The 25,556-nt window shown below is 51.9% G+C and overlaps 1 protein-coding gene across 4 annotated transcripts in view; it reads left to right on the top strand.

Annotated features, from left to right (window-relative positions):
- EVI5L (ecotropic viral integration site 5 like) overlaps nucleotides 1-25,556 on the top strand; it is a 78,682-nt gene that overhangs the window by 43,466 nt on the left and 9,660 nt on the right. For all 4 annotated transcript variants that reach the window (XM_034791884.1, XM_034791883.1, XM_034791881.1 and 1 more), the window contains 7 exons: nucleotides 3,133-3,273; nucleotides 9,471-9,599; nucleotides 15,470-15,610; nucleotides 19,709-19,867; nucleotides 21,265-21,411; nucleotides 22,448-22,543; nucleotides 22,756-22,851. In XM_034791884.1, the coding sequence (XP_034647775.1) occupies nucleotides 3,133-3,273; nucleotides 9,471-9,599; nucleotides 15,470-15,610; nucleotides 19,709-19,867; nucleotides 21,265-21,411; nucleotides 22,448-22,543; nucleotides 22,756-22,851 (909 nt within the window). The remainder of the gene's footprint in view (nucleotides 1-3,132; nucleotides 3,274-9,470; nucleotides 9,600-15,469; nucleotides 15,611-19,708; nucleotides 19,868-21,264; nucleotides 21,412-22,447; nucleotides 22,544-22,755; nucleotides 22,852-25,556) is intronic.

Raw genomic sequence — 25,556 nt, 5'->3', positions numbered from 1 at the left:
GGCTGGGGTTTTTCCACCTCTAAGGCAAGGCAAACCAAACCAGCCAGCCAAAAAGGACTTGGTCTCACCCCATTGGCTAACCACAAGTCACACAAGCAATTCCCTTAGACACTCCAGTTTCCCAGTATCACCACCAGTGCCACTCATTGTGGGGACAAATGGTTATGAAAACCAATACCCCAGTAAAAGAAAAAAGGTTCAATCCCAAAGGACCAAGCCCCAGACCCAGGTCAATATACAAATCAGATCTTACCCACAAATCACGCTGTTGCCAATCCTTTAGAACCTAAAATCTAAAGGTTTATTCATAAAAGGAAAAAGATCTAGATGAGAGCTAGAATTGGTTAAATGGAATCAATTACATACAGTAATGGCAAAGTTCTTGGTTCAGGCTTGTAGGAGTGATAGAATAAACTGCAGGTTCAAATCAAGTCTCTGGAGTACATCCACAGCTGGGATGGGTCATCAGTCCTTTGTGTAGAGCTTCCATATGTAGCAAAGTCCCTCCAGAGGTAAGAAGCAGGACTGAAGACCAGATGGAGATGAGGCATCAGCCTTTTATAGTCTTTTCCAGGTGTAAGAATACCTCTTTGTTCTTACTGTGAAAAATTTACAGCAAAATGGAGTTTGGAGTCACATGGTCAAGTCCCTGCATACTTTGCTGAGTCACAAGGCATATCTGCCTTCTCTCAGTGGGTCAGTTGTATGGCTGATGGTCCTTAATGGGCCATCAAGCAGGCTAGGCAGAGCTGACACCAACTTGTCTGGGTGTTACCCAGAGGCATAGCAGAAGTTTGAAATACAGACAGTATAGAGCCAATATTCATAACTTCAACTACAAAAATGATACACATATACAGATAGCATAACCAAAACCAGCAAACTGTAACCTTGTCTTAGACACCCTATTTGACCCCCTTTATACAAGATTTGGTGCCATTACAGGACTTTGGTTGCAACTATGATCTATATGGTCCTAGTTCATCTCAATAACTTCACAGAGGCCCAGCTATCAGTGCCATCTCCTATCAGCTTAGCAAGCCACAGCTCCCAGCTCCTTACCCTGGCAGGCTTTCAAGGCCAGCTTCCTCCATTGTGCCCAGAGAAGAGGTTTAACCCCTTCCTGCATGTCCCACACATCCATGTCACATGTGAGGAGAGGTTTGAACCAGGAGAAGGGGCAGTGGGTAGGTGAACCAGGCTGGAGGGTCTGCTGCATACAGAGATGGGAGTGGAAGGAGACGTGAGGCATGAAGGCTGGCATTGTTTGTTGAGCTGGTGTGATAAGGTGTAAGGTAGCTGTCATCTCGTTAGTACTAATACTTTATACTCCAAAGCATTTCTCATGCCAGCTGCATATAGCTCCTCTGCAAACGCAGCCACCTCTGGGGTGGAGAGAGGTAGCTAGGGCAATGAGGGCAAATTTTGGCTAGAGACTGTCACTGAGCCCACTCTTGGTGAAAAGTGCCGTGGTTCTCTTCACCAAGTAGATGGGACCCTGTGTCAGTACCCTGGAGAACACTAGAGAACCCGATTGCCCTCAGAGAGACAGGGCTAAAGCAACCCTGTGGAGCTGAGAACAGAGGCTTCGAGGGAGAAAACTGAGCTCATCCACCGGAGGCGTGGGCACTGCCAGCTCTCAGCACCGTCATGATGATAATTTAACATTTAGATGGTCATAGCACCTGGAGCCCAATCACATCGGTGCCTTGTTACGCTAGGCACTGCACCCACCCACATGCAGAGTAAATGACCCCAATTGGCAGGGTGCTAGGTGCTGTACACACCCAAAAATGACCACGCAGAGTAAATGGCCCCATGCACATGCATATGCAGGCTTTATGATCTGCATTGGGTGAAGCAATGTGCACATGTGCACCCACACATAAAGTAAACGACCTTTTGTGCAAGTTTTGCACCAGTCCCTCTGCCCAATACAGTATTCTAGGGCCTTTCAATTTCTCACCCATCAGGAAGTCACTAATGCCTGATGTGCATTCTTAGGATCTCTGGGATAGAGGATCCTCCAATCTGGTGACAGAGGGTCAGTGGGAGAGCCAGGAGCCCCTGATTTCCAATCCCTCCCCTCTGCTCTAAGCACTACACCATGCTGCCCCCCCCCAAGTACAATAAATACAAGTCAAGTGATCAAGTTCCCTGCTCTAACCAGTAGAGACATTGTCTCCCAGTGCTGGGAATAGAACCCAGGAGTCCTGGCGGCACTCATCCTCTTGCTAGCAGGATGTTCGCAGGCCAGTCTGATCAGTAACTGATTTTTTGGAGGGGGTGTTTTGTCCAAACACATCAGTGAATAAATGAGACATTGTGATCCAATGGACAGGACAGGGTGCTAGGCCTCAGGTCCCCTCTACATTCTAATCCCGGGCTTTCCACTGACTAATGTGAGCTTAGGCAAGTCACCTCCCCCCTGCCTTTCTGTGCCTCAGTTTCCCCAGCTGTAAAATAAGGATAATGCCATTTGCCCACTATTCTAAAGCACTGTGTGGCCTGTGCATGAAAACTGGTCTAAAAGGGATGAGCGTTAATATGTTGTATGCCTCCTTGTAAAGCAGGCAAGCGTTTGTCCCAAGGTCACAGTTGCGGAACCCCAGAGGTCCCCCACTCTCACCACTAGACCGGACTCCCTTCCAAGATCTGACAAAAAGAAGAACAGGAGTACTTGTGGCACCTTAGAGACTAACAAATTTATTAGAGCATAAGCTTTCAAGATCTGAGACTAATCCAGGTGTCCTGAGTCCCATCCCTCTGATCTAACTCGATCACACTCTTTTTCCAGAGCTAGAAATGGAACCCAGGAGTCCTGACTCCCAGCTCTGTATACTTTAGCTGCAAGACACTGGCAAGTGGTAACCTTATACACAGAAGGGGTAACTGGCACTGAAGCATTAGCAGCGGAAGGTTGGGCAACTGCTGACAGAGCTGTCTAAGGCATAGGCGGCCCCTTGGGGAATTCACTTCTTCCCAGTAAATCTGATCCCACTGGGCTGTGATCCCAGCCACTGCATGTGGCCCAGAGAGAAAATTCCCATGCAGATGCACATGGAGCATGTTGAAGGTGTTTCCTTTGACATCCTCTTTCCCTCTCCTCTTTCCCCCCTCCCCCCTCCCCAGGGCCAAGTCACCCGCGCACAGGAGGCCGAAGAGAATTACATCATCAAGCGAGAGTTGGCGGTGGTGAAGCAGCAGTGCAGCTCAGCCACGGAGAACCTGCAGAAGGCCCAGAGCACCATCCGGCAGCTGCAGGACCAACAGGTGAGGAAGCAGGCTAGGGTGGCACTGCTGAGGGGGCCTATGACACAGGGCACCAGGTGGCACTAAAAATGCAGGCTTGGGGATTTGCCCTGCTTACTGGAACCTCTGGACTAGATGGGCAAAGCAGCTATAAGCCCTGATGTGCACCAGTGCAGCTTACCCTTGGGCAAATAGCAGCTGGGCCTGCCCATGCTAGTGCAGCTGCACATCTGGCTGGGTACGATTTAGCCACATGATGCCATCTTGGGATCCTGCATCCCAGATGTTCAGGGAGCTGCCATTTAGCTGCAGCAAGAGAATGTAATATTTTATTTATATTAGGGTAGCACCCAGAGACCCCAACTAAAATTGGGGCCCTGTAGTGCCAGGCACTGCACAGACAGTCCCTGCCCTGGAACTTACATTCTAATGATGCAAAGGAAGGATTAATAGCCCCATTTTATACCTGGGGAAACTGAGGCACAGAGCTGTACCCCAGAAGCCTTTGGTAGAGCTAGGAATTGAACGTACATCTCCGGAGTGCTAATCCAGCACTTTAACCACAAGACCATCTTTGGTCTCTGGACAGGGCTTATGGTGGATTGATTTAAATCAAAGTGATTTAAATAATTAATTTTAATCTTGTTTTGGGTTTGCACTTTTTAGTTATTGTTCTAAAGAGGCATTGATTCTCATGGGTTGGTAACCATTAAAACATGTTGATTTGCACCAAACTATAAGCTTTACACTAAACTTGGAACTTCTTTTTGCTAACCAGCAGGATACACTATATTTATACACATTTATTTACACAGTTATAGAGCTTAACATTCATTTATTTAGAGTCTAGTGTTTACTTTTTTATAATGTTATAAAATGGTAAATGATGCATTTATTTACTACATGATCAATTTTTTTATTTGTGAATTTTGTCAAACTCTATTTGGATGGAAATTGGAGTTTAATTAAAAATGTGCAAAAAAAAATTTTTTTTTAAATTAGTTAAATAAAACTACCTTAAATATGGTGGATACGTAAGAAAAATAAGTTAAAACACATTTTGCATTTAAAACTAACTGATTTATGGAACAAAGAAAGTATTATCTGATAATGAGTTGAACTAACTGCTTCTGGTAAACATGTCCTTCAAGATTTTAATATGCAGTGTATGTAAAGCTTGTCTCTCACCAACAGTAGTTGGTCCAATAAAAGATATTACCTCACTTACCTTGTCTCGTCGAGATTTTAGAACTAGTAGATTTCATCCTCTAACATCTAGTTTTTATTCATAGTTTGAAAAAGGTAAACAAGTTTTCCTCCTTTTTCAACTCCCAATTGGTTTCTTAACTTTCAGTGAGCTAGTCATTGAACTAAACTAGTTGAATAAACTGAAATCAAGAAAATATTCTCTTTGCACCTGTAGAAGAAGCTACTGCAGTCAAAAACTCATTTAGCACTTCAACAAACTCTGGTTGCACGTGCTGAGCCCAGTGTCTTCCACCAGTTCAGTGGTTTGACTTTCTTTAAAACTTTAGCAGCAAACTTGTATTGCTTAATATTAAATGTTATATTTAATTTAAACTATTTTAATAGATTACAGTCAGTTTAGGCCTTAACATATATTGCCATAACTTCACATTTTAATTTTAAATAGGTTCATTTTTTAAAAGGAAAAATATGTACTTTAAATTTTAAAAAATCCAATGTATGTTTTGAAAAATCAGTTGTTTTTTATTTTTATTTTTTTTTAAATCATTGTTGGTGCCTCTGCTGGTTCCACTTTGGTCACTGTTGTCTATAGTCAAACTCCCCTTCTTGCGAGAAGCAGTGGAGGTGAGCTTGTGGATTTCAGCAGTGGCCCTGGAGATGAGTGATGTAGCAAAGGTTGCTTTGGTGTTACGCTGAATCCAGACCAGAGCCGAAATTCAAATCTTGCCCTAACAAACAGCTGGAGTGTGCCCTTCAGCAGGGAGCCCCCTCTCTGGGAATGAGCTTGCTATAACACAGTTAATATCCGTACTGTGAAAATAACTAGAGAGGAATGACACAGGACGGCCTTGTGGTTAAGGTCCTGGGCAGGACTCAAATCTAGGTTCCATTCTCAGCTTTGCCACTGACTCGCTGTGTGAGCTTGGACAAGTCCTGCATGTCTCTGGGTCCCAGTTCCCCACCTGTAAAAGATGGATAACAATACTCCCTTCCTTTGTCTGTTCAGACTATGATCTCTTTGGGGCATGGACTGTCTCTGTGCAGCAATGGGGCCCTGATCTCAATTGAGCTTTCTAATTGCGGCTACAATAATTTGGGACGTGTACTGTTGACAGCTGCGGGCATTAGAGCTGCTGCGAAGTCAGGGCTGAACCACTAAGTGGAGGTTACGGAGATGAAAGCAAAAGCAAAGCAAAAGCTAAGTGTGTGTGGGAGGGGCGCTTGGTGGCTGTGATGGTCTCACTCACACACACACTCCCATGTAAAGGTTACCATGTGCACATTGTTGAGAGCCCAATCTCTTTGCCACCTGTTGCCTGTCTTTGACAGAAGCTTTTTGATCAGGGGGGGCTTCTTCTGAATCTCACAGGTGTCCTTGCAAGTGGGAAAAACGGCCAAGCAGTAGGTTGTTTTTTCGTGGGTGGGGGGAGGTCTTTGAATCCCCCCCCTTCTTTGTGCAACTGAAGTCTCTGATATTTTACCCCATCAAAAAATGCAGAGCTCTCACCAAATGGAGAGAGCAAACAAACAGTGCTTAAAACAATGCTCAGCGGCTCTTCTTCGGAAAGAGCCTCAGGTGAAAGCTCTCCCGGAGAGAACGCAGGGCTGTGTGGTTACAGGGAGAACGATAGTGCCTAGAAAGCAGACCTGGCCTACGGCAGAAAAAAAGAACCTAGAAGTTTGTCTGCTTCATGAGCTCTTCTGGTTCATCCAAAATGGGTTCTTTGTGGGAAGGAAGGGCTGGTCTTCTGGTTAAAGCACGGAACTGGGAATCAGGACTTCTGGGTCTGCGTGGGGAGTGGGAACTAGGGTCTGGGAGGTAGGACTCTTGGGTTCTATTCCTGGTTTTGCCACTGACTATGTGACCTCAGGCAAATCTCAACATCTCTCTCTGTCTCAGTTTCCACAGTTGCAAATGAGGATAACAGTTCTCTACACAACAGGGGCATTGTAATACTAAGTTATTTAACGTCTGTAAAACATATTGGGATGTTCGAATGGGAGACAGGTAGAGTGTTGCTGTTAAATGCGGAGTGTGTTGAAGCACAGTGTTACACTAGAAATGTCTCTTCCATTCCATGTGCAACTGACTCATTCCAGAGGTACAACCCTACAGAGGAGAAGTCTGATGGAAGCCATAGACCCCAGGGTAGGGAACTGATAGCTGGAGAGGGATAACTGTTAGCCTCTGGGCACAAACCAAAGGTGCCAGTTCACGTGGACTGTCCCATATGAGAAGTCTGTTGCAAATGGGCTGAGTGAAATGAGGGAGTCCCCTCCCACCTGACCCTTGTGCGTCAGAGAGCTCTTCTCTCTTGGGCAGCTCCAAGGACATCTCAGGCTGCTAAGTAAAGCACCAGACCATCCAGGGGAAGAACCCTACACTAGCTGAGGGGAGGATGAGAAGCTGTGACCCATCTTTAATTCGACAGTCCTAGGGGAATTCACAGCTAGATTGGTTCTGAGTTCAACTTCTGAGAAGACAGGGCTTTGCTCAGAACATTGGCCCATCTACTGTGGCAGAGGCCACTACACGAGGCATCAGAACAGCCTCTCCTTTGGACCATCAGTAGTGACAGCCCTTCCTGGCAGTTCTTTTGAGATCCAGGTGGTGGCTGATGAGAGGAATTGGAAGTGGGGAGCTGGGTCTCCGGAGACTGAAAAAACTGGAGAACCACAGCTTCATAGAAAGCGGAACCTTCTCACCCCCCATGCCTCCTGCCTCCTTCCTCCTTAATGCACCTGGTCAATTCCACAGTGCTGCAGATGCGTGGTGGTGGGAGATTCCTTCCTGAGCCCATACCGGCAATCAGTGTGTGTCCCCAGCACAAGATCTGATAAACCCCATCATCTCCGTTCACATGGCAACGGCCGCAAAACTCTCCAGCCTGTGTTTAAACCAGCTATGGTATCAGACTCTGTAACCTCCCCTCCCACTGGCTGGCAATATGCAGGGTGATCACAGAGAAGCCCTCCTAGGGCCCATCTAGTCCATCCACCCATAGAGGCCAGGGCAAGGACCGAGGTCCCCATATCATGCTCCCCTTGGCAGGGATGGTTCCCTCCCCCACCCCAGCAGCATATTCCTCTCCTGTAGGGTGCTCTCATTGCAGCTGCATTCACTCAGCATGGGGGGGAACTGGTTGGGGAGGGCTCTTGCTTCATTGATGGGAGATGACGGTTCTGCCACTCAAGCTTGGTGCTGGATAGGGTTGGCTTGGATCTGGGTTAAGGTTTGAGGCCAAACGAGGGCCAGGGCTAGACCTCAGCTGATATAAATTGCCACTGACTCTGATGCAGCATCCCATCAGCCAGGGATCTGACCCCATTGGCTCCAATGGAGCGATGCTGGTTTATACACCAGCCGGGGCTTTGACCCCATTGACTCCAATGCAGCGATGATGATTTGCACCAGCCAGGGATCTGGCCCCTAAAACTCTGATTCAAGGGTGCTGAGATCTCACACCCTGCTGGCGCAAGTCTCCTGTCCCAACCAAAGCAGAACCGGAAATTAGGCCCCTTTTGGTTTTGGATCCAACCTATAACCACAGCTACAGAGGGGTGGTTTTGAATGTGAGGCCTCCAATCCAAAGCGCTCCAAAATTCAAAGGGTGTTGAGTTCGAGGTTGCATCTGGTTGCAAAGAGGGGTCTCCACCCCTCCCCCCATGGGCTGGATTGGATCGTGTTTAATTCTCCCCCAGAAAACAAGCTGGTGTTTATCTGATGAACTGCCAACAGCTGCAATAGCACCGACGGTTACAGTGGGTAGGAGCTGTGCCAGCGCTCCCCCGGCCTTTCCCCCAGCGGAGGTTGCTGTGGTTGAGGCGTGCTCTGGAGAGTAGCACTCTGCTCAGATTGGGTGGGGTGGGGGGTGAGATTGAAGAGCCAGCTGGATCCCGCTACAGGAGAGCCTCCAGCAACGGTATCCCCGCCCAGCTACCCTTTTAGGGGCCCCAGGGTGTCGCATAAGTGACCTCATGGCCTGCCTCCTCCTTGGAGCATGCCTAGTCCCCGCCAGAACTGTGGCCACTGGAGAAAAGGTTTAGAACAAGATCCAGAGCAGCCACCACATTAGGTGCTAGGTGTCCAACCCCATCAGGCAGTGCACAGTACAGTGATGGGAGTTGGGTCCATTTGCCCCACAGGTCAGCAAGGACTGACAAGGCAGCAGCCAGCTGGCTCTTAGGAATCACCTCCGTCCCAGCTGCCCAGGTGTCATGTTAATGGGCCCCCAGAACCTGAGTCCAGGACAGTTCGGTCCAATGTGAAGCCTTAAGGAGAAATCTCGGAGCATGCTGCTAGGGGGCATCGTGCTGGCCTTCACTGTGATTCTTGGATGAGACACAAGACCAAGGCCTTGAAGGCTTACGGACATTAAAGATCCTCTGGCCCTTTCTGCAAAAGTGGGAGCGTTAACTCTGGTGCCCAGCCAAACTAATGCTTCATTCACCTCTTACAACCTTCAGCTGTAGCACTGCTGTACATCTGTTACTCAGTGCCGCATACCACCCCAGAGCTGCTGCATTGCAGTGATGGGCACCGTAGTTGCTTCAGAGGGCACGTCTATAGGAAGAGAGACTTCAGACCTGGGCAGCGAGTCAGGGGTGTCTCCAAGAGTGGCAGGGAAGGTGAGGAGAGATGTCTGATCATGGGTGCAGCTTAACATTGTGCTGGGCCCCCAAAGTGCAGATCTGTGTCTGTAATCCTGCAATCTGCCCTCCTTCCCCCACACCCATCAATGCTCCTCAGCCCTGCTCTGCAGGGCTGCAAGGGGAGTTCCTTCCAGCAGCCTCTCTCATTGTCCTGCACTGAATATGGGGGTGCACTTGTGGGTAAAAATTGACTATGTGCGCTTGAGCATGTCTCCCCTAGAGGCTGGCCCCTTCAACGAAAACAGCCTTGCTCTCGCTAGAGGAGTTCCTCACTTGGTAGAGGCCTGTGGTTTCAGTGCTAAAGATCCCCTCCCTGGTTAACAATGCCTGGTTTGGGTTTTTTTGCTTCCTAACAGGGAAACCCCCGGTTCACGGAGGAGTTTGTGAATCACCTGGAAACAGAGTTGGAGCAGTCGCGTCTGAGGGAGACGGAGACATTGGGCGCACTCAAGGAGATGCAGGACAAAGTGCTGGACATGGAAAAGGTGTGTGTGGGGAGGGAGAAATCCCTGCTCCAGCATCGTTTAAATATGCAATGGGAGTCATGGGGGGAGCAGCCTGTGCCCCTACAACTTGCTGTGGGTCTGTTACTTTTATAGCATGGGTTGTAAAACCAAGGCCTTTGATGGCTTCAGGGTCATTAAAGATCCCGTGATGCTTTCCATAAAAGTGGAGCTGTTAGCCCAGCCCACCTGGTCCAGTACCATAGAAGGGTTCTGCCTACGTAGACCCTCTCCTCCCTGTAGTTTCAGCTGGATGTGGGATTTCCATCCTCATCTGATCTGTAGTTAAACAGCTGCTGTGTCCCTCGAGAAGTGGGTGTATTTCAGTGGGGAGTTAAGTGAACCCTGTGTAGTTTGCAGCGTGCATCGGGGTCTTTCAGGATGAAAGACATAAGGGATCAGATGCTCAGCTGGTGTAAATCAGCGTAGTGCCATTGACTTCAGTGGAGATATGCCAGCGGATGCCATTTGGGAATCTGGCCTAAGATATTCACTGTGGTGCTGCTGATCTGTGCCATGTGGATTTAGGCTGGTGAAGTGCATGCCTGATGTTTAATTGTACTTCACAATCCTAAGCAAAGGAAGTCCTGAGCTAGACTCAGCCTTCCTTTTAGTGGGGCCTGAATCAAATTGACAGCAGCTGCTGTGCATATCATAGTGATTAAAGTGGGGGGGCTTCAAGCACTTGCATGGGGAGTTGAAGATAAGCTGTGTTCCCAGAGTGCAGGGGTTCTCAAGCTTTATTGCACTGCGACCCCCTTCTGACAACAAAAATTACTACACGACTCTAGGAGTGGGGACCGAAGTCTGAGCCCGGCCAAGCCCCACCACCCCGGGGGCGAAGCCAAACGGCTTCAACTCCTGGCGGGAGGCCTGTAACCTGAGCCTCGCCGCCCAGGGCTGAAGCAATACTAACGCCAGCCCTGGTGACCCCATGAAGACCCACTTTGGAATCCTGACCCACAGTTTGAGAACCACTGCCCAAGTGCCTTTCAGCCTGAAGGACCCCACAGCACTTAACTTCGTGTGCAGAGATCACACCTACCCATTGAAATGCAGTCACCTTTTGAGGGTGGAGCATTTGTTCAATGGCACCAAGCAACACTAAGGGAGAATTTAGGACAGGAAGTGAAGAAGAATCCCAGTCATGACCTGTGCAGCCTCTGGCACAATGGGGCTCTGATTAGGGGAGGGATAGCTCAGTGGTTTGAGCATTGGCCTGCTAAACGTAGGGTTGTGAGTTCAATCCTTGAGGGGGCCACTTAGGGATCTGGGGCAAAATCAGTACTTGGTCTTGCTAGTGAAGGCAGGGGGCTGGACTTGATGACCTTTCAAGGTCCCTTCTAGTTCTATGAGATAGGATATCTCCATTAATTTATTTATTTATTTTATTTATCTCACCTGGGCTCTGTGTAGCTCCCAGCCTTCTGAAAGGCAGTGCTTCCATTGGCGCAGTGCCCCTGGATGTTCCTTGGTTGTTTCCCATCCAAGTGCAAAGTTGGGCTGATGCTGCCTGACTTTTGAAGTGTGACCTGATCACAGCACAAGGCTGATTATGCCTGCTTTTTGAGACTTTTACTTTATTTGCCTCACTCAGGCTGCAGTATCTTTAGTACATCTTCTGTTGAATCCATGTCACTAGCAGTGAGAGGCAGTGTGGGCCATGCATAGGAGGAGTCAGGAGACCTTTGAGCTTTTTCTCAGCTCTGCCACTGACTTGCTGTCTGGCCTTGGGCAAGTCATTTCCCCTCTCTGTTTCAGTGGGATCCCTGTACTCAATCAAGGCTTCTGGATGCTGCTATAAATTAGTAACTGGTGGCTGTTTTTGCTCAGCCTGAATCCTCTGCTGAGAACAGGGTTGTATCACACACACACCCTCCTTGACTGTTTGGGGGTCATATTAAGAAGGCTCCCTACCCTACACAGCATCCATCTGGACCCGTTCAGTGTCCCCATGGACACTGAACCCAGATAAGGATCTCATGCAGACAAGATTTTCTGCCCATGTTTCTTTTTCCTTGACCATCCTGCAATAAGTGATTGTACATTTGATTTATTTTTTCCTTTGCGGTCGCAACTGGGATTAGATTTGAAAACCTCTGAAGATGGTTATCAGAGCATGATTAAAAATAAAAGCAGCTAGATAAACCCGCCCCTTCCAGAAAAGGCCTTGCCCTGTAACCATTTCCTTCCTGCATGGTTGTAAGTTGCACGTCAGCGCACTTTTGTGCTTCGCAAAACCAGACCAGGTCTGTCTGCAAAGCCTGACAATGGGAAGGCTACACATTTACTGCCGGGTCAGTTTCAGGCTTGGGCAGCAATCCTATGGGAGCAGGAGAGTGGCAGCAAGACCCATCCATCAAGGCACCTTCAGGACCCCAATCTGAGCACCTCACAGTTACCTATTGAATTCATCCTCCCAGCACGGCAGGGAAGGATCATCATCCCAATTGGCCTGAGGTCACCCAGGGAAAGCTGGGAACTGGAGTTTCTATTATTATTATTATTTATTAGGTATAGTACAGTAGCACCTGTCATGGCCCAGGACCTCCTTGTGCCAGGTGCTGTACAAACACAGGACAAAAAGACAGTCCCTGCCCCAAAGTTTGAAATCTACTAAGTCTCAGTCTAGCGCCTTAATCGTAGGACCAGCCTTCCTCTCTGCCTTGCAGTGATCTAGCCAGAGACTGGGCCCAAATAAACCCCCCCATTATAAGTCCTCCAGACATTAGGGGTGCTTGAAGTCTGATGACAGACCTGGATCTAAATGCTGCAAAGGATCCCTGTCCTTATAGCAGGCTGACCCGAATGCCAGATCCCCAGCCCTCCACTTTTGGGGGTGGTCTGTCCAGATCTGAATTTCTGTACCTTAAATCTAACCTCTAACTTCTCTAGTTCAGGCTGAGCTGATGCTGGAGAACCTCATGTTAGCTGATCAGAGCTGTGAGAATCAAGTCCTCCCACCCTTTTAACACCCCAACAGGCCCCGAACCAGCCCTTCCTGCTGCAGCTTGCACTGCTGCGACCACACTGGAGCAGCATGTGAGAAAGCCCATGGGGGCTTGAGAGCTCAAAGAATGACTCAAGGCCTCACCTCCACCCAACACATCAGTGTGAAAACGCCTGACGCGTGGGGTGAGGAAAGAGCCGGACCAGGCGTAGCCCCATGTGTTTATGTGTGACACTACTGCTGGGTCCCCATTTGTCCTAAGAACAAGAAGCGCCAAGGGTTTATTTGACTAACAGATGTTGCAGTCTTACCAGACAGATGTGTGATTGCTCCATTTTAAGTGGGGTCACCACTTCCCCCCTCTCCCATTACACACACAGATCTGTCCTCTCTCCCAATAGTCCCATGAAGCAGAGGGAGAAAGAGGAGCAGCTGCTTCTGCTCAGGACAGACCGCTTTGCACACAGTTGGTGGCAGGGTGGTGTTTTCTCACTGTTGATTGATATTACGGTTTGACCTACAGGCTGCAATCGGTGACCAGGGCCCCATTGTGTCATGCGCTGTGCACACACAAGACTAAGATGTACAGCACCTAGCACAATGGGGTCCTGCTCTATGACTGCAGCTCCTAGGTGCTACCGTGATACACCAAATAAATAACACCACCTGTCCCTGCTCCTAGGAGTTTGCCGTCTAAATATAAGATGAGGGATGGCAGGTAGATAGAGAGGGACAAGGGGAGAACCTAGTGACACTTGAGGTGGTTATGATTAGTGGCATGAGAAGAGATTAGTATGAGCCATGGAGCTGCTAGGAGTATTGAGCCCAGGCAGATGAAGGGGATGACTGTGATTGTCTTCTAATGTGATATGAACCTCAGGGTTCATGGTGGGTGCAGGACCCCTGGCCCCCCAGCACTAGTTCAGAAGAGATGAACTCGCAATCACCAAACGTTACCCTGACTCCCCCCCTCGCGCTTCCCCTGCAGCTGCCAGCATGTGATTTCTGCTCCAGCAGAGGTGCGATAACACCTCATCTGATTGCTTTCCTGCTGAGCGTGGGGGTGGTGTCTGAAACCCACTGGAAGCCTCCCCCTGCCTGTGCTGTGTGTGTGAATCACTCAGCAGTCACAGAGCTCCTGGCTTTGTCTGCACTGGCAGCCAGAGCCTCCGCTGCTGTAAATAGGTGCAGCTCTGTTGACTCCCAGGGAGCAGTCCTGATTTATACCAGACGGGGATCTGCCCCTGGGATTTCAGCCACGGGTTCAAACCCAGCATAAAGATTGTTTCCACCAGCACAGCTCACCCTTGTGTAAAGCCAAGATGAGCTGCATCAGTTCAAACCAGGTCTGCCCTTGTGATCCGCACTGGTGCAGCTTCTGCAGGGCTGAAACCACAGTGTAGACAAGGCCTCAGCTCACTGCCCCCTAGCGCGTTATAGAAAAGCCACTCGGTTGGCTACCCTTTCCAATAGTGCCCAAGGGCTGATGAGAGTTCAGAGGGGCGCTGCTTGGGCTGTGCCTTTTTTCTTCTGTAGCTGGGGGTTTGCAGAGCACGCTCGGCCCTGCTGCAGTTGTTCTAGTCTAGGGGGGAGGGATAGCCAGGGCCGGCTCCAGGCACCAGCCCACCAAGCTTGTGCTTGGGGCGGCACCTGGAGGGGGGCGGCGCGGCGCTCTGGCCCCCGGGGAGAGCGGGGCCACGGCTGGGCTCGCCGCCCTCCCCCCGGCGCTCTGGCCGCCCTCCCCCCGGCTGCCGGGGGGAGAGCGGCAAGCCCTGGCTGGGGCTCGCTGCCCTCTCGCCGCCCTGCCCCCTGCGCTCTGGCCGCCGGGGGGAGAGCCAAGCCCCGGCCGGGGCTCGCCACCCTCCTCCCAGGGCTCCGGCCGTCCTCCCCCCAGCCGCGGGGGCGGGCGGCCGGCGGCTTTTTTGCCTGGGGCGGCAAAAAAGCCAGAGCCGGCCCTGGGGATAGCTCAGTGGTTTGAGCATTGACCTGCTAAACCCAGGGTTGTGAGTTCAATCCTTGAGGAAGCCATTTAGGGGTCTGGGGAAAAATCAGTACTTGGTCCTGCTAATGAAGGCAGGGGGCTGGACTCGATGACCTTTCAAGGTCCCTTTCAGTTCTAGGAGATAGGATATCTCCATTAATTTCAAGAAGTGGGTGTAAACGTGAGCCCCTTCTTGCTACCCAGGCTGGCTTGTCCCTTTACAGCAGTGGGGCTGTATGGACTCCAGTGGAATTCCACCATTGTGAGCAGAGAGCCAGACCCCAGGTCTCCGCCCCTGCTCTGATCTCCCCACTTTGTGCTGCTCCGGACAAATCCCAGGAGACAACATCTCCAGGGGAGTGAGCCAGAGCCTGTCCCATCTCCTGACCTGTAAGCCAGTGCTCTGGCTTCTCTAGAACAGCCACCGTGTTGGGGACTGCGCTTCCAGCAGGGTCAGGTCCAAACATGGCTGTCTCTAGATAGGACCAGGTTGTGTCCCCACCATGCCAGGGCTAGAGCTACCCATTAGGCCATGCTGCTGTCCCTTTGTGTTGGGAGATCCCACCAGTAGGAAGCTTGGGATTCCTTCTTTGCCCTCTGCTAACAGCCGGGGTGGGAGTGGGGCCTGCTGAACTGCTGAATATCAGGGGGTGAGGGTGGCCTTGGGGTCTCAGGGAGCTGCTTCCAGGAGCTAGCTGGGAGTCACCCAGAGTAGCATGTCACTCTGCATCCCTGCAACACTTCCAAAGGCTCCAACCCTAGCCCCAGATTATCTGAGTGTGGGGTTGTGGAGCTCGTTCCCTGCCCGTGCCCACAGAGCCTGGATGTGGAAAGGTGGGAAGCACAGTGCAGTGGTCAGAGCAGAGAAGCCTGGGCTGCTGAGGTCCCAGTCTGACTCCCTCTGCCCCCACCTCCCTGCAGAAGAACAGCTCGCTGCCCGACGAGAACAACGTGGCCCGTTTGCAGGAGGAGCTCAAGGCATTGAAGGTACGCGAGGTGGCGGCGCTGACCTCATTCAAGGAGCTACAGCTGCAAGTGAAGGATCTCAACGACAGCTGGCAGGTAAAGCCCCCTTCCCCGTCGGCTCCACTCACCACCAGGCCAGCTACCCATCCCCGACCCCAGCACATGGGCAGAGACAACCCCCCTCCAGAGATACATCTAATTAGCGATTATCTTTGAGAACTCATGGAGGACAGGGGAGGTCTCAGAGGACAGGAGAAGGGCTAAGACAGTACCTATCTTTAAAAGGGGAACACAGAGGACCTAGGGAATGATAGAACACTCTAACTTTGGGAACCTGGAAAGATACTGGAATAAACTATTAATTTGTTAACACCTAAAGGATAATAGGGTAATAAGTAATAACCAACCAATGGTGCCAAACCAACCTAATTTCCTTCTTTGACAAGGTTACTGGCCTAGTAGATGCAGGAAAGCTGTAGACATGATATTGTGATGGGTTAGACCCCCCTTTGGGATGTCACCTGATGTACTGGGGTCTCACTGAGCCCCTCCTGCTCCACCAGCCTGGATTTCCTCTCCTTGTTTTGCTGAATGAGGCTATCCGGCCTCTTGCAGCCCGCGTGTGCGCACACACACACACATCGACTGAGGTCAGCTCTGTGTGAGAGGATTCACCCACCACTCACGTGCACGCCCCTTTTGGGGGAATAAACCCAAAATAATACTATCTTGCGCTGAAGATTGCCTACTGTCTGGCAGGCATTCCCCCAAGTACACGCGTAGTTGTAATTGTTACATAGTCAATATTCCTAACTTCAGATACAGAAATGATACGTGCATACAAATTGGATCATCACATTCAGTAGATCATAATCTTTCCAATGATACCTCACATGAGCCATCTTGCATAAAGTATATCTTAGTCATGCCATATTCGTATCATAACCATATTTCTATGAAGAATATGGGGTGTAACGTCACAGATATATCTTGATTTAGTAAGGCTTTTGACAATCTCACAAGGCATTCTTATGAGCAAACTAAGGAAATGTGGTCTAGATGAAATTGCTATAAGGTGGATGCACAAGTGGTTGAAAGATTGTAACTCAAAGAGTAGTTATTAAAAGTTCACTGTCAAACTGGGAAGGAAAAATCAAATAGATAAATACAAAATGGGGAATAACTGGCTAGGTGGTGGTACTGCTGAAACAGTTCTGGGGTTATAGTGGATCACAAACTGAATATGAGCCAACAATGACTTTGAGGACCTCAGTTACTCAGCCAGAGGTTATGGGTCTATTCCGGGAGTGGATGGGTGAGGTTCTGTGGCCTGCAATGCACAGGAGATCATAGGTGCTGACTTTTAGTTTTGCCAGTGGGTGCCCCGTCCTGGCTCTGCCCCCTTCCCCAAGGCTCCGCCCCCACTCCACCTCTTCCTGCTCCCACTCTGCCCCATCCCCCTACACCGCCCTGAATGCCTCCTGCCTGCCAACCCCCTCCCCTAAATGCCTCCCACCTGCCACTCACTCCTTTCTGCCCCCTCCTGCCTTAAGGATGAGTTGTATGTGCTTGAGGGGTGCTCTGCCAGTTTTGAGGGGAGGCTATTTTCAGCATATTTATACACTTTCATTCTAGTTATTGAATGTGTGTCTATCATTGGTATCTCCCCTTCCTGATGTTTCCCACTTCTTGCTCTCCACCTGTGTCCCTTTTCCCAGCTCGCTCGCTCTCTCTCTCTCTGCTCCCCACCTCCTGGTGGCTCTGTTTAGCGCCTACTCCCCCCTAGGCACTCAAAGCAGCTCTGTCTCCCCCCCAACACCACCTCCTGCGGCCAGCCCAGAAACTGCCTGCCCTGAGACCGAGAGAGAAATTTAATTCAACAGCCCAGCATAGACATGGCCCATTAATTCATCCTGCTGTGTGGCTGCTGTGTCGCTCCAGCTCCTCCCAGTCCCCAGGGCTGCAGTTCACTCCTGACTCCCTCACACACTTTGCAACTTTTGTGGGTGGGGAGCCCCTGGTGGGACCATGGCCAAAGGCGGGGGTGGGGTTGCCTCCTCCTTCGGGCTGCAGCAGCCCAGCACGCTGAAGCACAAGGAGCTCAGGTGTCCTAAGCTGAAGCAAGGCAGCGTCTCCCGACTTGAAGCTGATACAGAGGGATGGATGCAACTGAAGAAATTCCCTGGGAGCTGGGGGGGGGAGGTGGCTCCAGGGGAAGGAAATCCATCCTTCCTGATGCGGGGAGACGCTGATCTGGAGGGGAGGGGGATAAACTTCCTCTCTGGGAGGAAAAGCCCCTCAAGCAGGCTTGATCTGGGCTGGGAGGGGAGACAGCTTTGAGCTGGGCAAGTGTTACTTTCCCAGGCATGAGAGCCGGCCATGGAGAAGAGTCCGTGGGGAGGATGGGGCTAGACGTACTGGTGGTGTATTGCCCCTCCTGTCCCTCCACACACCGGGGAAGGGATGCGGAGTCCCGGGACCTGTGTCAGAACCATAGGGTTTGGGAACTCTCAGAGCCCACGTGGGAGGGGTCGGGGCACAGGCAGGGTCCGGGCTGCGGGAGGCTGCTCATTTGCACCTGGGGCTGCAGTGAAGAGCCCCTCTCACCTTTGGCACAGGGAGGGGGCAAACTGCTGGTCCCAGCCCAAATTCGCTCATCAGACACAAGGGCAAACTTTTCTTAAAGGAGCCATGTCCTTTGGTTTGTCCCCCTGCCTAATACTAAGAGGGTCCACAGCTGGTTTCTCCTGGCTGGAGGGGAGCACAGGTCCTGGGGGAGACACCAGGGTGGTATGAGAATGACTGGCTCAGTCCTCAAGAAACCCCCCAGCCTGTACTCCCCCTAGCAGCCCTCTGTGGCCAGCCGAGAAGCTTCCCGCCCATCTCCCCCTAGCTCCCTGCCAAGAAGCTGCCCACCCCTCCGCAGCTTGCCTAGAAGCTGCCGTGCCCTGGCTGCTTGTCCCCCTAGCCCAGCTCCCTCTGCCCTGAAAATTAAAAGGACTCACACCTGCCTGCAGTGGGAGGTGGGAGCCCGCTTGGAGCTTTAGCAGCCGCAGGGGAAACTGCTGATAGGCTGGGACTTTGTGCCAAACAGCCGATTGGCCGCAGCCAGCCAAAGAGCTGGTGGGGGCTGCTGCGCATGCTAAATAGCTGATTGGCAGTTGCCAACAGCTGATCTTCCCGGTGGGTGCTAAGCACCCGCTAATTTTTTTCCGTGGGTGCTCCAGCCCCGGAGCACCCACAAAGTCGGCGCCTATGCAGGAGGTCAGACTAGATGATCATGATGGTCCCTTCTGGCCTTAAAGTCTATGAGTCTACTCTGAGTCTAATGTGATGCAGTTATAAAAACAGCTCTCATCATTCTGGGGTGTACTGACAGCAGAGTTGTATATAAGACTTGGGAGGTAATTGGCCCCTTCTGCTCAGCACCTGTGAGGCCTCAGCTGGAGTCCCGTGTCCCAGTTTGGGGCATCACATTTCAAGAAAGGTGTGAACAAATTGGAGAGATTTCAGGGAGACCAACAGATAATCAAAGGTTTAGAAAACCTCACCTGTGAGGAAAGGTTGAAAAACTGGGCATGTTTAATCTTGAGAAAAGAAGGCTGGGGTGCGGGACGTGATAACCGTTTCCTTTCCCAGGACCCATGCTTAGGCCAGTCTCTTTTGGGTCTCTTCATACCCAGCCCTGCCCACAAACTCATCTGCCAGCCAGCCTGCACACTACAGATCTTCAGGCTTTCTGTCCACTGACCACATTTTAAGCTCAGTGGGACAGATCTCATAAAGTTTTTCCAACCCAACCAGCATGGCGAGCCCATTTTTGGAGATATTCTCCCGTCCGGATGTTGGCTTTCATTTAGGTCACACCCTCGGTCTTTTGCACACCCCAAAACCTTTTCCTATAAGCCTCAGGTCAATTCACACTTAAGCAGCAAAGCCATATTGATTAGGTCCTAGACCCCAGTGTCAACCCCATCCATATGGCTGCACGCCTCTATGGCTTTGGGACTGGCAGTGCAGCGATCAGGACCTGACCTCATGGGAGTGCAGTGGGGCTGAACAAGGTTTGGGAAGCGCTGTGGGACCCTGGTTGGAGAGGTCCATGCAGGCGAGAAGCAGGGAGCTCCACAGGTTGGTGTGTGAATCCTGACATGGGGGGGCACATTCACCCTGTGCACCCCTCCACTCCCCTAGGCTCATCTGTCGCGGACAGGCGGGCGCTGGAAGGAGTCCCCCCGCAAGAACACCATGAACGACCTCCAGGACGAGCTGATGACCATCCGCCTGCGGGAGGCCCAGGCCCAGGCCGACCTCCGTGAGCTGCGGCAGAGACTGGTGGAGCTTGAAACCCAGGTGAGGCAGTTGGCAGGACGATGAGCCAGCTGGGTCTGGAGCATTCCCATGGGAGATGGCCACACAATCCCAATATACCCCCGGGCGAGGACCCCTGACAGCAGGGAACAATGGGGAGAGGGGTGGGGTTGGCAGTGCGTAGGTGGGACGTAGGGATGGGGATGTGGGCAGTGCATAGGGAGGGGGGATGCGGGCACTGCGTAGGCAGGGGGATGTGGGTGGGGCATGGGTGGTGCGTATGGAGGGGGCGTGTGGGCGGTGCGTAGGGAGGCAGTGAGGCATGTACTGTGTATTGGAGGGGAATGTCTATCTTGTGTTGGGGGAGTGTGGGGTGTGTACAGTGTATTGGGGTGGGGGCATGTACAGTATGGTTGTGTGCAGGGCGTGCACAGTGTGTTGGGAAGTGGGTGGGTATGTGCGTATGTACAGTGTGTTTGGCTTGGGAGGTGCATACAGTGTGTTTGGATTGGGAGGTGTGTACAGTGTGTTGGGGGTGTGGATGTGTGCGGGGCGCGTACAGTGTGTTGGGGGTGTTGAATTTTGCAGGGCATGAGCAGCATGTTGGAGTATATGGGCATGTGTAGTGTGTTGGCGAGTGTGTGTGTGTGATGTATATTGAGGGGTGTTGTATGCACATGGATTGCAATCCTGGAGTGTGGCCGTACTGGGGGGTGCATTGGGGGGTGGCTGTTTGGAGTGGCTGCACTGGGTGACTGTCAGAAGCTGGGGCTGGACAATGATGGATCACTTGCTAATTGCCCTGTTCTGTTCCTTCCCCGTGAAGCATCTGGCACCAGTCACTGCTGGCAGACAGGCCACTGGGCTAGAAGGACCATTGGGCTGACTCAGTATGGCCGTACTTATGGGGATGGGAGTGCAGTTGGTCTTGGAGGTGTCTGCAGGGGATGTGGATGTGTATTGTGTGTGCCTGGAGCGTGGGTGTGCATTGTGTAGGGGTGCAGTTGGGGTGGATGTTTGCAGGCTGGGAGTCTGGGTGTGGTGGGTATTTGGGGGGCTAGGGGAGTGGGGGTGGGAATGAGGATGCAGTAGAGGTGTAGTTGTGGAGCGTATTGAGTGGCGGGGCTGCTATACAGTGGGGGGACGCAGTTGTGAGGAGTGGGTGTGTATTGCATGTGCATGGAGATCAGTTATGGAGCATGGGTGTGTATTCTGTGGGGGTGCAGTTAGAGGATGTGGGTGTTTGCAGGATGGGAGTGGGGGGTGCAGTTGAGGATGAGGGGGTGCATTGGGCGTTTACACACACACACACATTGGGGGTGCACGCAGCTAGTTCTGGAAGCCGTAGGGCTGGAACCCCATGTGTGCTGCGAGCAGGCATGGTGGAATGGCCTGTCCCCTGAGCTCTATTCCCTGTCTGTCTCCCCCCGGCACCCCAGGATCAGATTCACAGTAATCTGCTGAACCGGACGGAGCAGGAGTGCCTAGGGCTGCAGGAGAAGCTGCAATACCTCACTGCCCAGAACAAAGGGCTGCAGACGCAGCTGAGTGAGACCAAGCGCAAGCATGCGGAGTCCGAGTGCAAGGTGAGTGCCAGGCTGGGGGGCGCAGGGCCATCCTTACCCATAGGCAAAGTAAGCAGCTGCGTAGGGCACCAGGAAACTTGGGGCACCAAATTTCCAGGTGCCCTGCACAGCTGCGTGCTGCTCCAGCCCCTGCTCCGGCTCTTCCCCAGGCCCCCCGCCTCTGCCCCGCCCCTGCTCCGTCCCTTCCTGCCCCTGAGGACTGCAACAGGGCCGGGCCTGCACTCACCAGCGGCGGGAAGTGCAGGGACCTGGCCCCAATTGTGCCGCCAGTGAGTGCTGAGGGGTGGTTCCCCCCTGCCCTCCAAGCCAGCCCACCCCCATGGAGGCCTGGGCCCCCCCGATTCCCCTCCCTGCCCCACGGGAGGGCTGCATAGGGCCCCAGAATAGCTAGGGATGGACCTGGGGGGCAGCCGCAGCAATGCAGTGGGGATGGCCTGCTCAAGCCCAGGAAACTTTCCCCTGTGGTGCCCTGCCCCGCCTTGCCCCAGCCAACTCTGCTCTGCTTGGCACTGGGTGAAATTCACCTGGCTGCTTTTCAGGGCTAGGTGGCAAGAAGCCAGCACTGTCAGCCTCCAGGTGTGGCCTCCAGACAGGGACTCTAACAGCAGCTGGTGCAGAAATCCTCTCCCCAGACCTGGGATTCACAGCCCCCGATGTGCTGACTCAGGAACCCCTCCTGCTCTGGGGATGAGCTTTGGGGGGCAGAGATCAGGTGGTCCACAACTGGGCTTCCCTACCTGTTTTGAACACACCACCACCTGTGTAGACCTGGACCCAGCAGGACAGACATGGTCACAGTGCAGCCCGTATGCAGGTGGAAGGGGCTGTACCCCAAGCTAACGCAGATGAATTTCCAGGCAGAAGAATCTAGGTGGTTTCTGAAGCTCTCACACACGTTGGGGGTTCGTGGTGTCTTCAGCCGGGGCATGGCATATCCTCGAGCTGGGTCTTGGCAGATTTTAAACTTCCCCTTGCTGAGTGCTGTTGTTCCCCCTGCTGTTGCGCTGGCACTAACACCATGTGTTTGACACCACAGAGCAAAGAGGAGGTGATGGCAGTGCGGCTGCGGGAGGCCGACAGCATGGCAGCCGTGGCAGAGATGCGGCAGCGGGTCGCTGAGCTGGAGATCCAGGTGAGGGGAAATAATCAGCTCAGCCAGGCATTTATATCTGTGTGAGCACAAAAACCACACTCCTGCTCCAGGGCCTATCCTGATCCCAGCTGGGGGTCAGGAAGGGATCTCTGAGTGAGATGGGAAAGGGAAACAGCTGTCGCCTTGGCATCCCTGCTCTCTGTTCCCAGTTGCCTTTGGACCAAGCCTGATTCTCTCCCCACTCCCCACAGAGGGAAGAAGGGATGATCCAGGGCCAGCTGAACAACTCTGACTCTTCCCAGTACATCCGGGAGCTCAAGGACCAGATTGATGAGCTCAAGGCTGAGGTGAGTGCAGTCCCCACCTCGAGTGCTGTGTCCATTATGGGGGCAGGGAGCCACTTATCAGGCTCCCCCTTGGCCAGGGTCCTGCCAAGCCATCTTGGTCCCCTGTGCCCGAGTTTAGACCTTGGGGTGAATAGCAGTGTCCTTGCAGGATCCCTGAAACCACTTTCCGAATGGGGAATGCCAGACCCAGCTTCCTTCCAGTTGATCCCTCCTCAGCACGGAGGGTAAATCCAGATCCAGGCTTTTGGGCTGGCCCACAGGAAGTTGGGCTGTTGGCAAATTTTTGAACTGGATCGAGCTCTGGATTTAGGGCCATTGAGACCTGGGCTCTTGTCTGCAGCCCATCTCTAGTTGCAACCCGTATTATCACGACTCTCCTCTGTCTCTGCCTCATTGTATGCATGTATAAGGCACCAATCCCATAGACCACTCAGCCCTCAGTGCTGCGTAGCACAAAGCTTTGGAAGGGCCAGGGAAAGGCAGTGCCCCCAGCTCAGACCTGTCCTTGCAAGCGCCCTCTCTGCTGGTGACTTCTGGCTGCTGATCCCCATCTATAAGACATGAGCGTAGTTTGGGAAGGGCATCGGGGGCGTGGCCCCCCCAAACTGCAAGCCTCTGGCAGGTGCCGAATTTGGACCCCACACACGGTCCCGTTGGCCTGGCTGGAACTGCCCTCCCAAATATAGAAGTCAAACTATGCCTATGTTGTGAGAGCTAGGACTAGGATGGCACAGTGGTTAGGAGCTCGGGGGACCTGTGTTCAATTCCCTGCTCTGCCACAGACTCCCTGGGTGACTTTGGGTAAGTTGCTTAGTCGCTCTGTGCCTCAGTTTCCTTGTTTGTACAGTGGGGATGATAGCCCTGCCCCGCCTCACAGTGGTGTTGTTAGGATAAATGCATTAAAGTGCATGAGATGCTCAGATACTACAGTGCTGGGGCCATAGAAGAAGCGATATACCTATCCCACATCCCCAGTCCTGTGTAGCAGAGCCAGTAGCTGGCTGCTGTTTGTTCACCTCCACAGCCTCTACAGGTGGCTGGACACTTCTCCTTCCCCATGAAAAGCCTTTGGCTTCATGAGAAAAGGAGGTGAGGGGCCACAGTGAGGCTGTCGCTGCTGCAGTGGATGGGGCAGAGCATTCACTGGCATGCCCTGATAGAGGACGGGGTGCACATGTCATCGCGCAGATGGTGGGGTTTGAAGGTCCTTGGCGCTGGGCTGTGGAGAGCGATCAGAATCCAGAGGGGCGGGGGGGAGGAATCATAGAATCTTAGTATTAGGATTGGAAGAGACCTCAGGAGGTCATCCAGTCCAAGCCCCTGCTCAAAGCCAGACCAACCCCAACTAAATCATCCCAGACAAGGCTTTGTCAAGCCAGGCCTTAAAAACTTCTAAGGATTGAGATTCCACCAGTTCCTAGGTAACCCATTCCAGTGCTTCATCACCCTCCTAGTGAAATAGTGTTTCCTAATATCCAACCTAGACCTCCCTCACTGCAACTTGAGACCATTGCTCCTTGTTCTGTCATCTGCCACAACTGAGAACAGCCTAGCTCCATCCTCTTTGGAACCCCCCTTCAGGTAGTTGAAGGCTGCTATCAAATCCCCCCTCACTCTTCTCTTCTGCAGACTAAATAACCCCAGTTCCCTCAGCCTCTCCTCGTAAGTCATGTGCCCCAGCCCCCTAATCATTTTCATTGTCCTCCGCTGAACTCTCTCCAATTTGTCCACATCCCTTCTGTAGTGGGGGGACCAAAACTGGACGCAGTACTCCAGGTGTGGCCTCATCAGTGCCGAATAGAGGGGAATAATCACTTCTTTCTATCTGCTGGTAATGCTCCTCTAAATACAGCCCAATATGCTGTTGGCCTTCTTGGCAACAAAGGCACACTGCTGACTCGTATCCAGCTTCTCATCCACTGTAATCCCCAGGTCCTTTTCTGCAGAATTCCTGCTTAGCCAGTCGGTCCCCAGCCTCTGGCAGTGCATGGGATTCTTCCTTCCTAAGTGCAGGACTCTGCACTTGTCCTTGTTGAACCTCGTCAGATTTCTTTTGGCCCAATCCTCCAATTTCTCTAGGTCACTCTGTATCCTATCCCTACCCTCCAGCGTATCTACCTCTCCCCCCAGCTTAGTGTCCTCTGCGAACTTGCTGAGGGTGCAATTCATCCATTCATCCAGATCATTAATGAAGATGTTGAACAAAACCAGCCCCAGGACCAATCCCTGGGGCACTCTGCTTGATACCGGCTTCCAACTAGACATTGAGCCGTTGATCACTACCCGTTGAGTCCGACAATCTAGCCAGTTTTCTATCCACCTTATAGTCCATTCATCTAATCAGTACTTCTTTAACTTGCTGGCAAGAATACTGTGGGAGACCGTATCAAAAGCTTTGCTAAAGTCAAGATATATCACATCCACCACTTTCCCCATATCCACAGAGCCAGTTATCTCATCATAGAAGGTAATCAGGTTGGTCAGGCATGACCAACCCTTGGTGAATCCATGTTGACTGTTCCTGATCACCTTCCTCTCCTCCAAGTGCTTCAAAATGGATTCCTTGAGGACCTGCTCCATGATTTTGCCAGGGACTGAAGTGAGGCTGACAGGTCTGTAGTTCCCTGAGTTCTCTTTCTTCCTTTTTTTAAATATGGGCACTATATTTGCCTTTTTCCAATCGTCTGGGACCTCCCCCGATTGCC

The sequence above is a fragment of the Trachemys scripta genome, chromosome 16 (assembly GCF_013100865.1).
Source record: "Trachemys scripta elegans isolate TJP31775 chromosome 16, CAS_Tse_1.0, whole genome shotgun sequence".
In the NCBI taxonomy this organism is placed as follows: domain Eukaryota; kingdom Metazoa; phylum Chordata; order Testudines; family Emydidae; genus Trachemys; species Trachemys scripta.
Note: the sequence above shows the minus strand (reverse complement) of the source record. Positions and strands in the feature narration are given on the sequence as shown.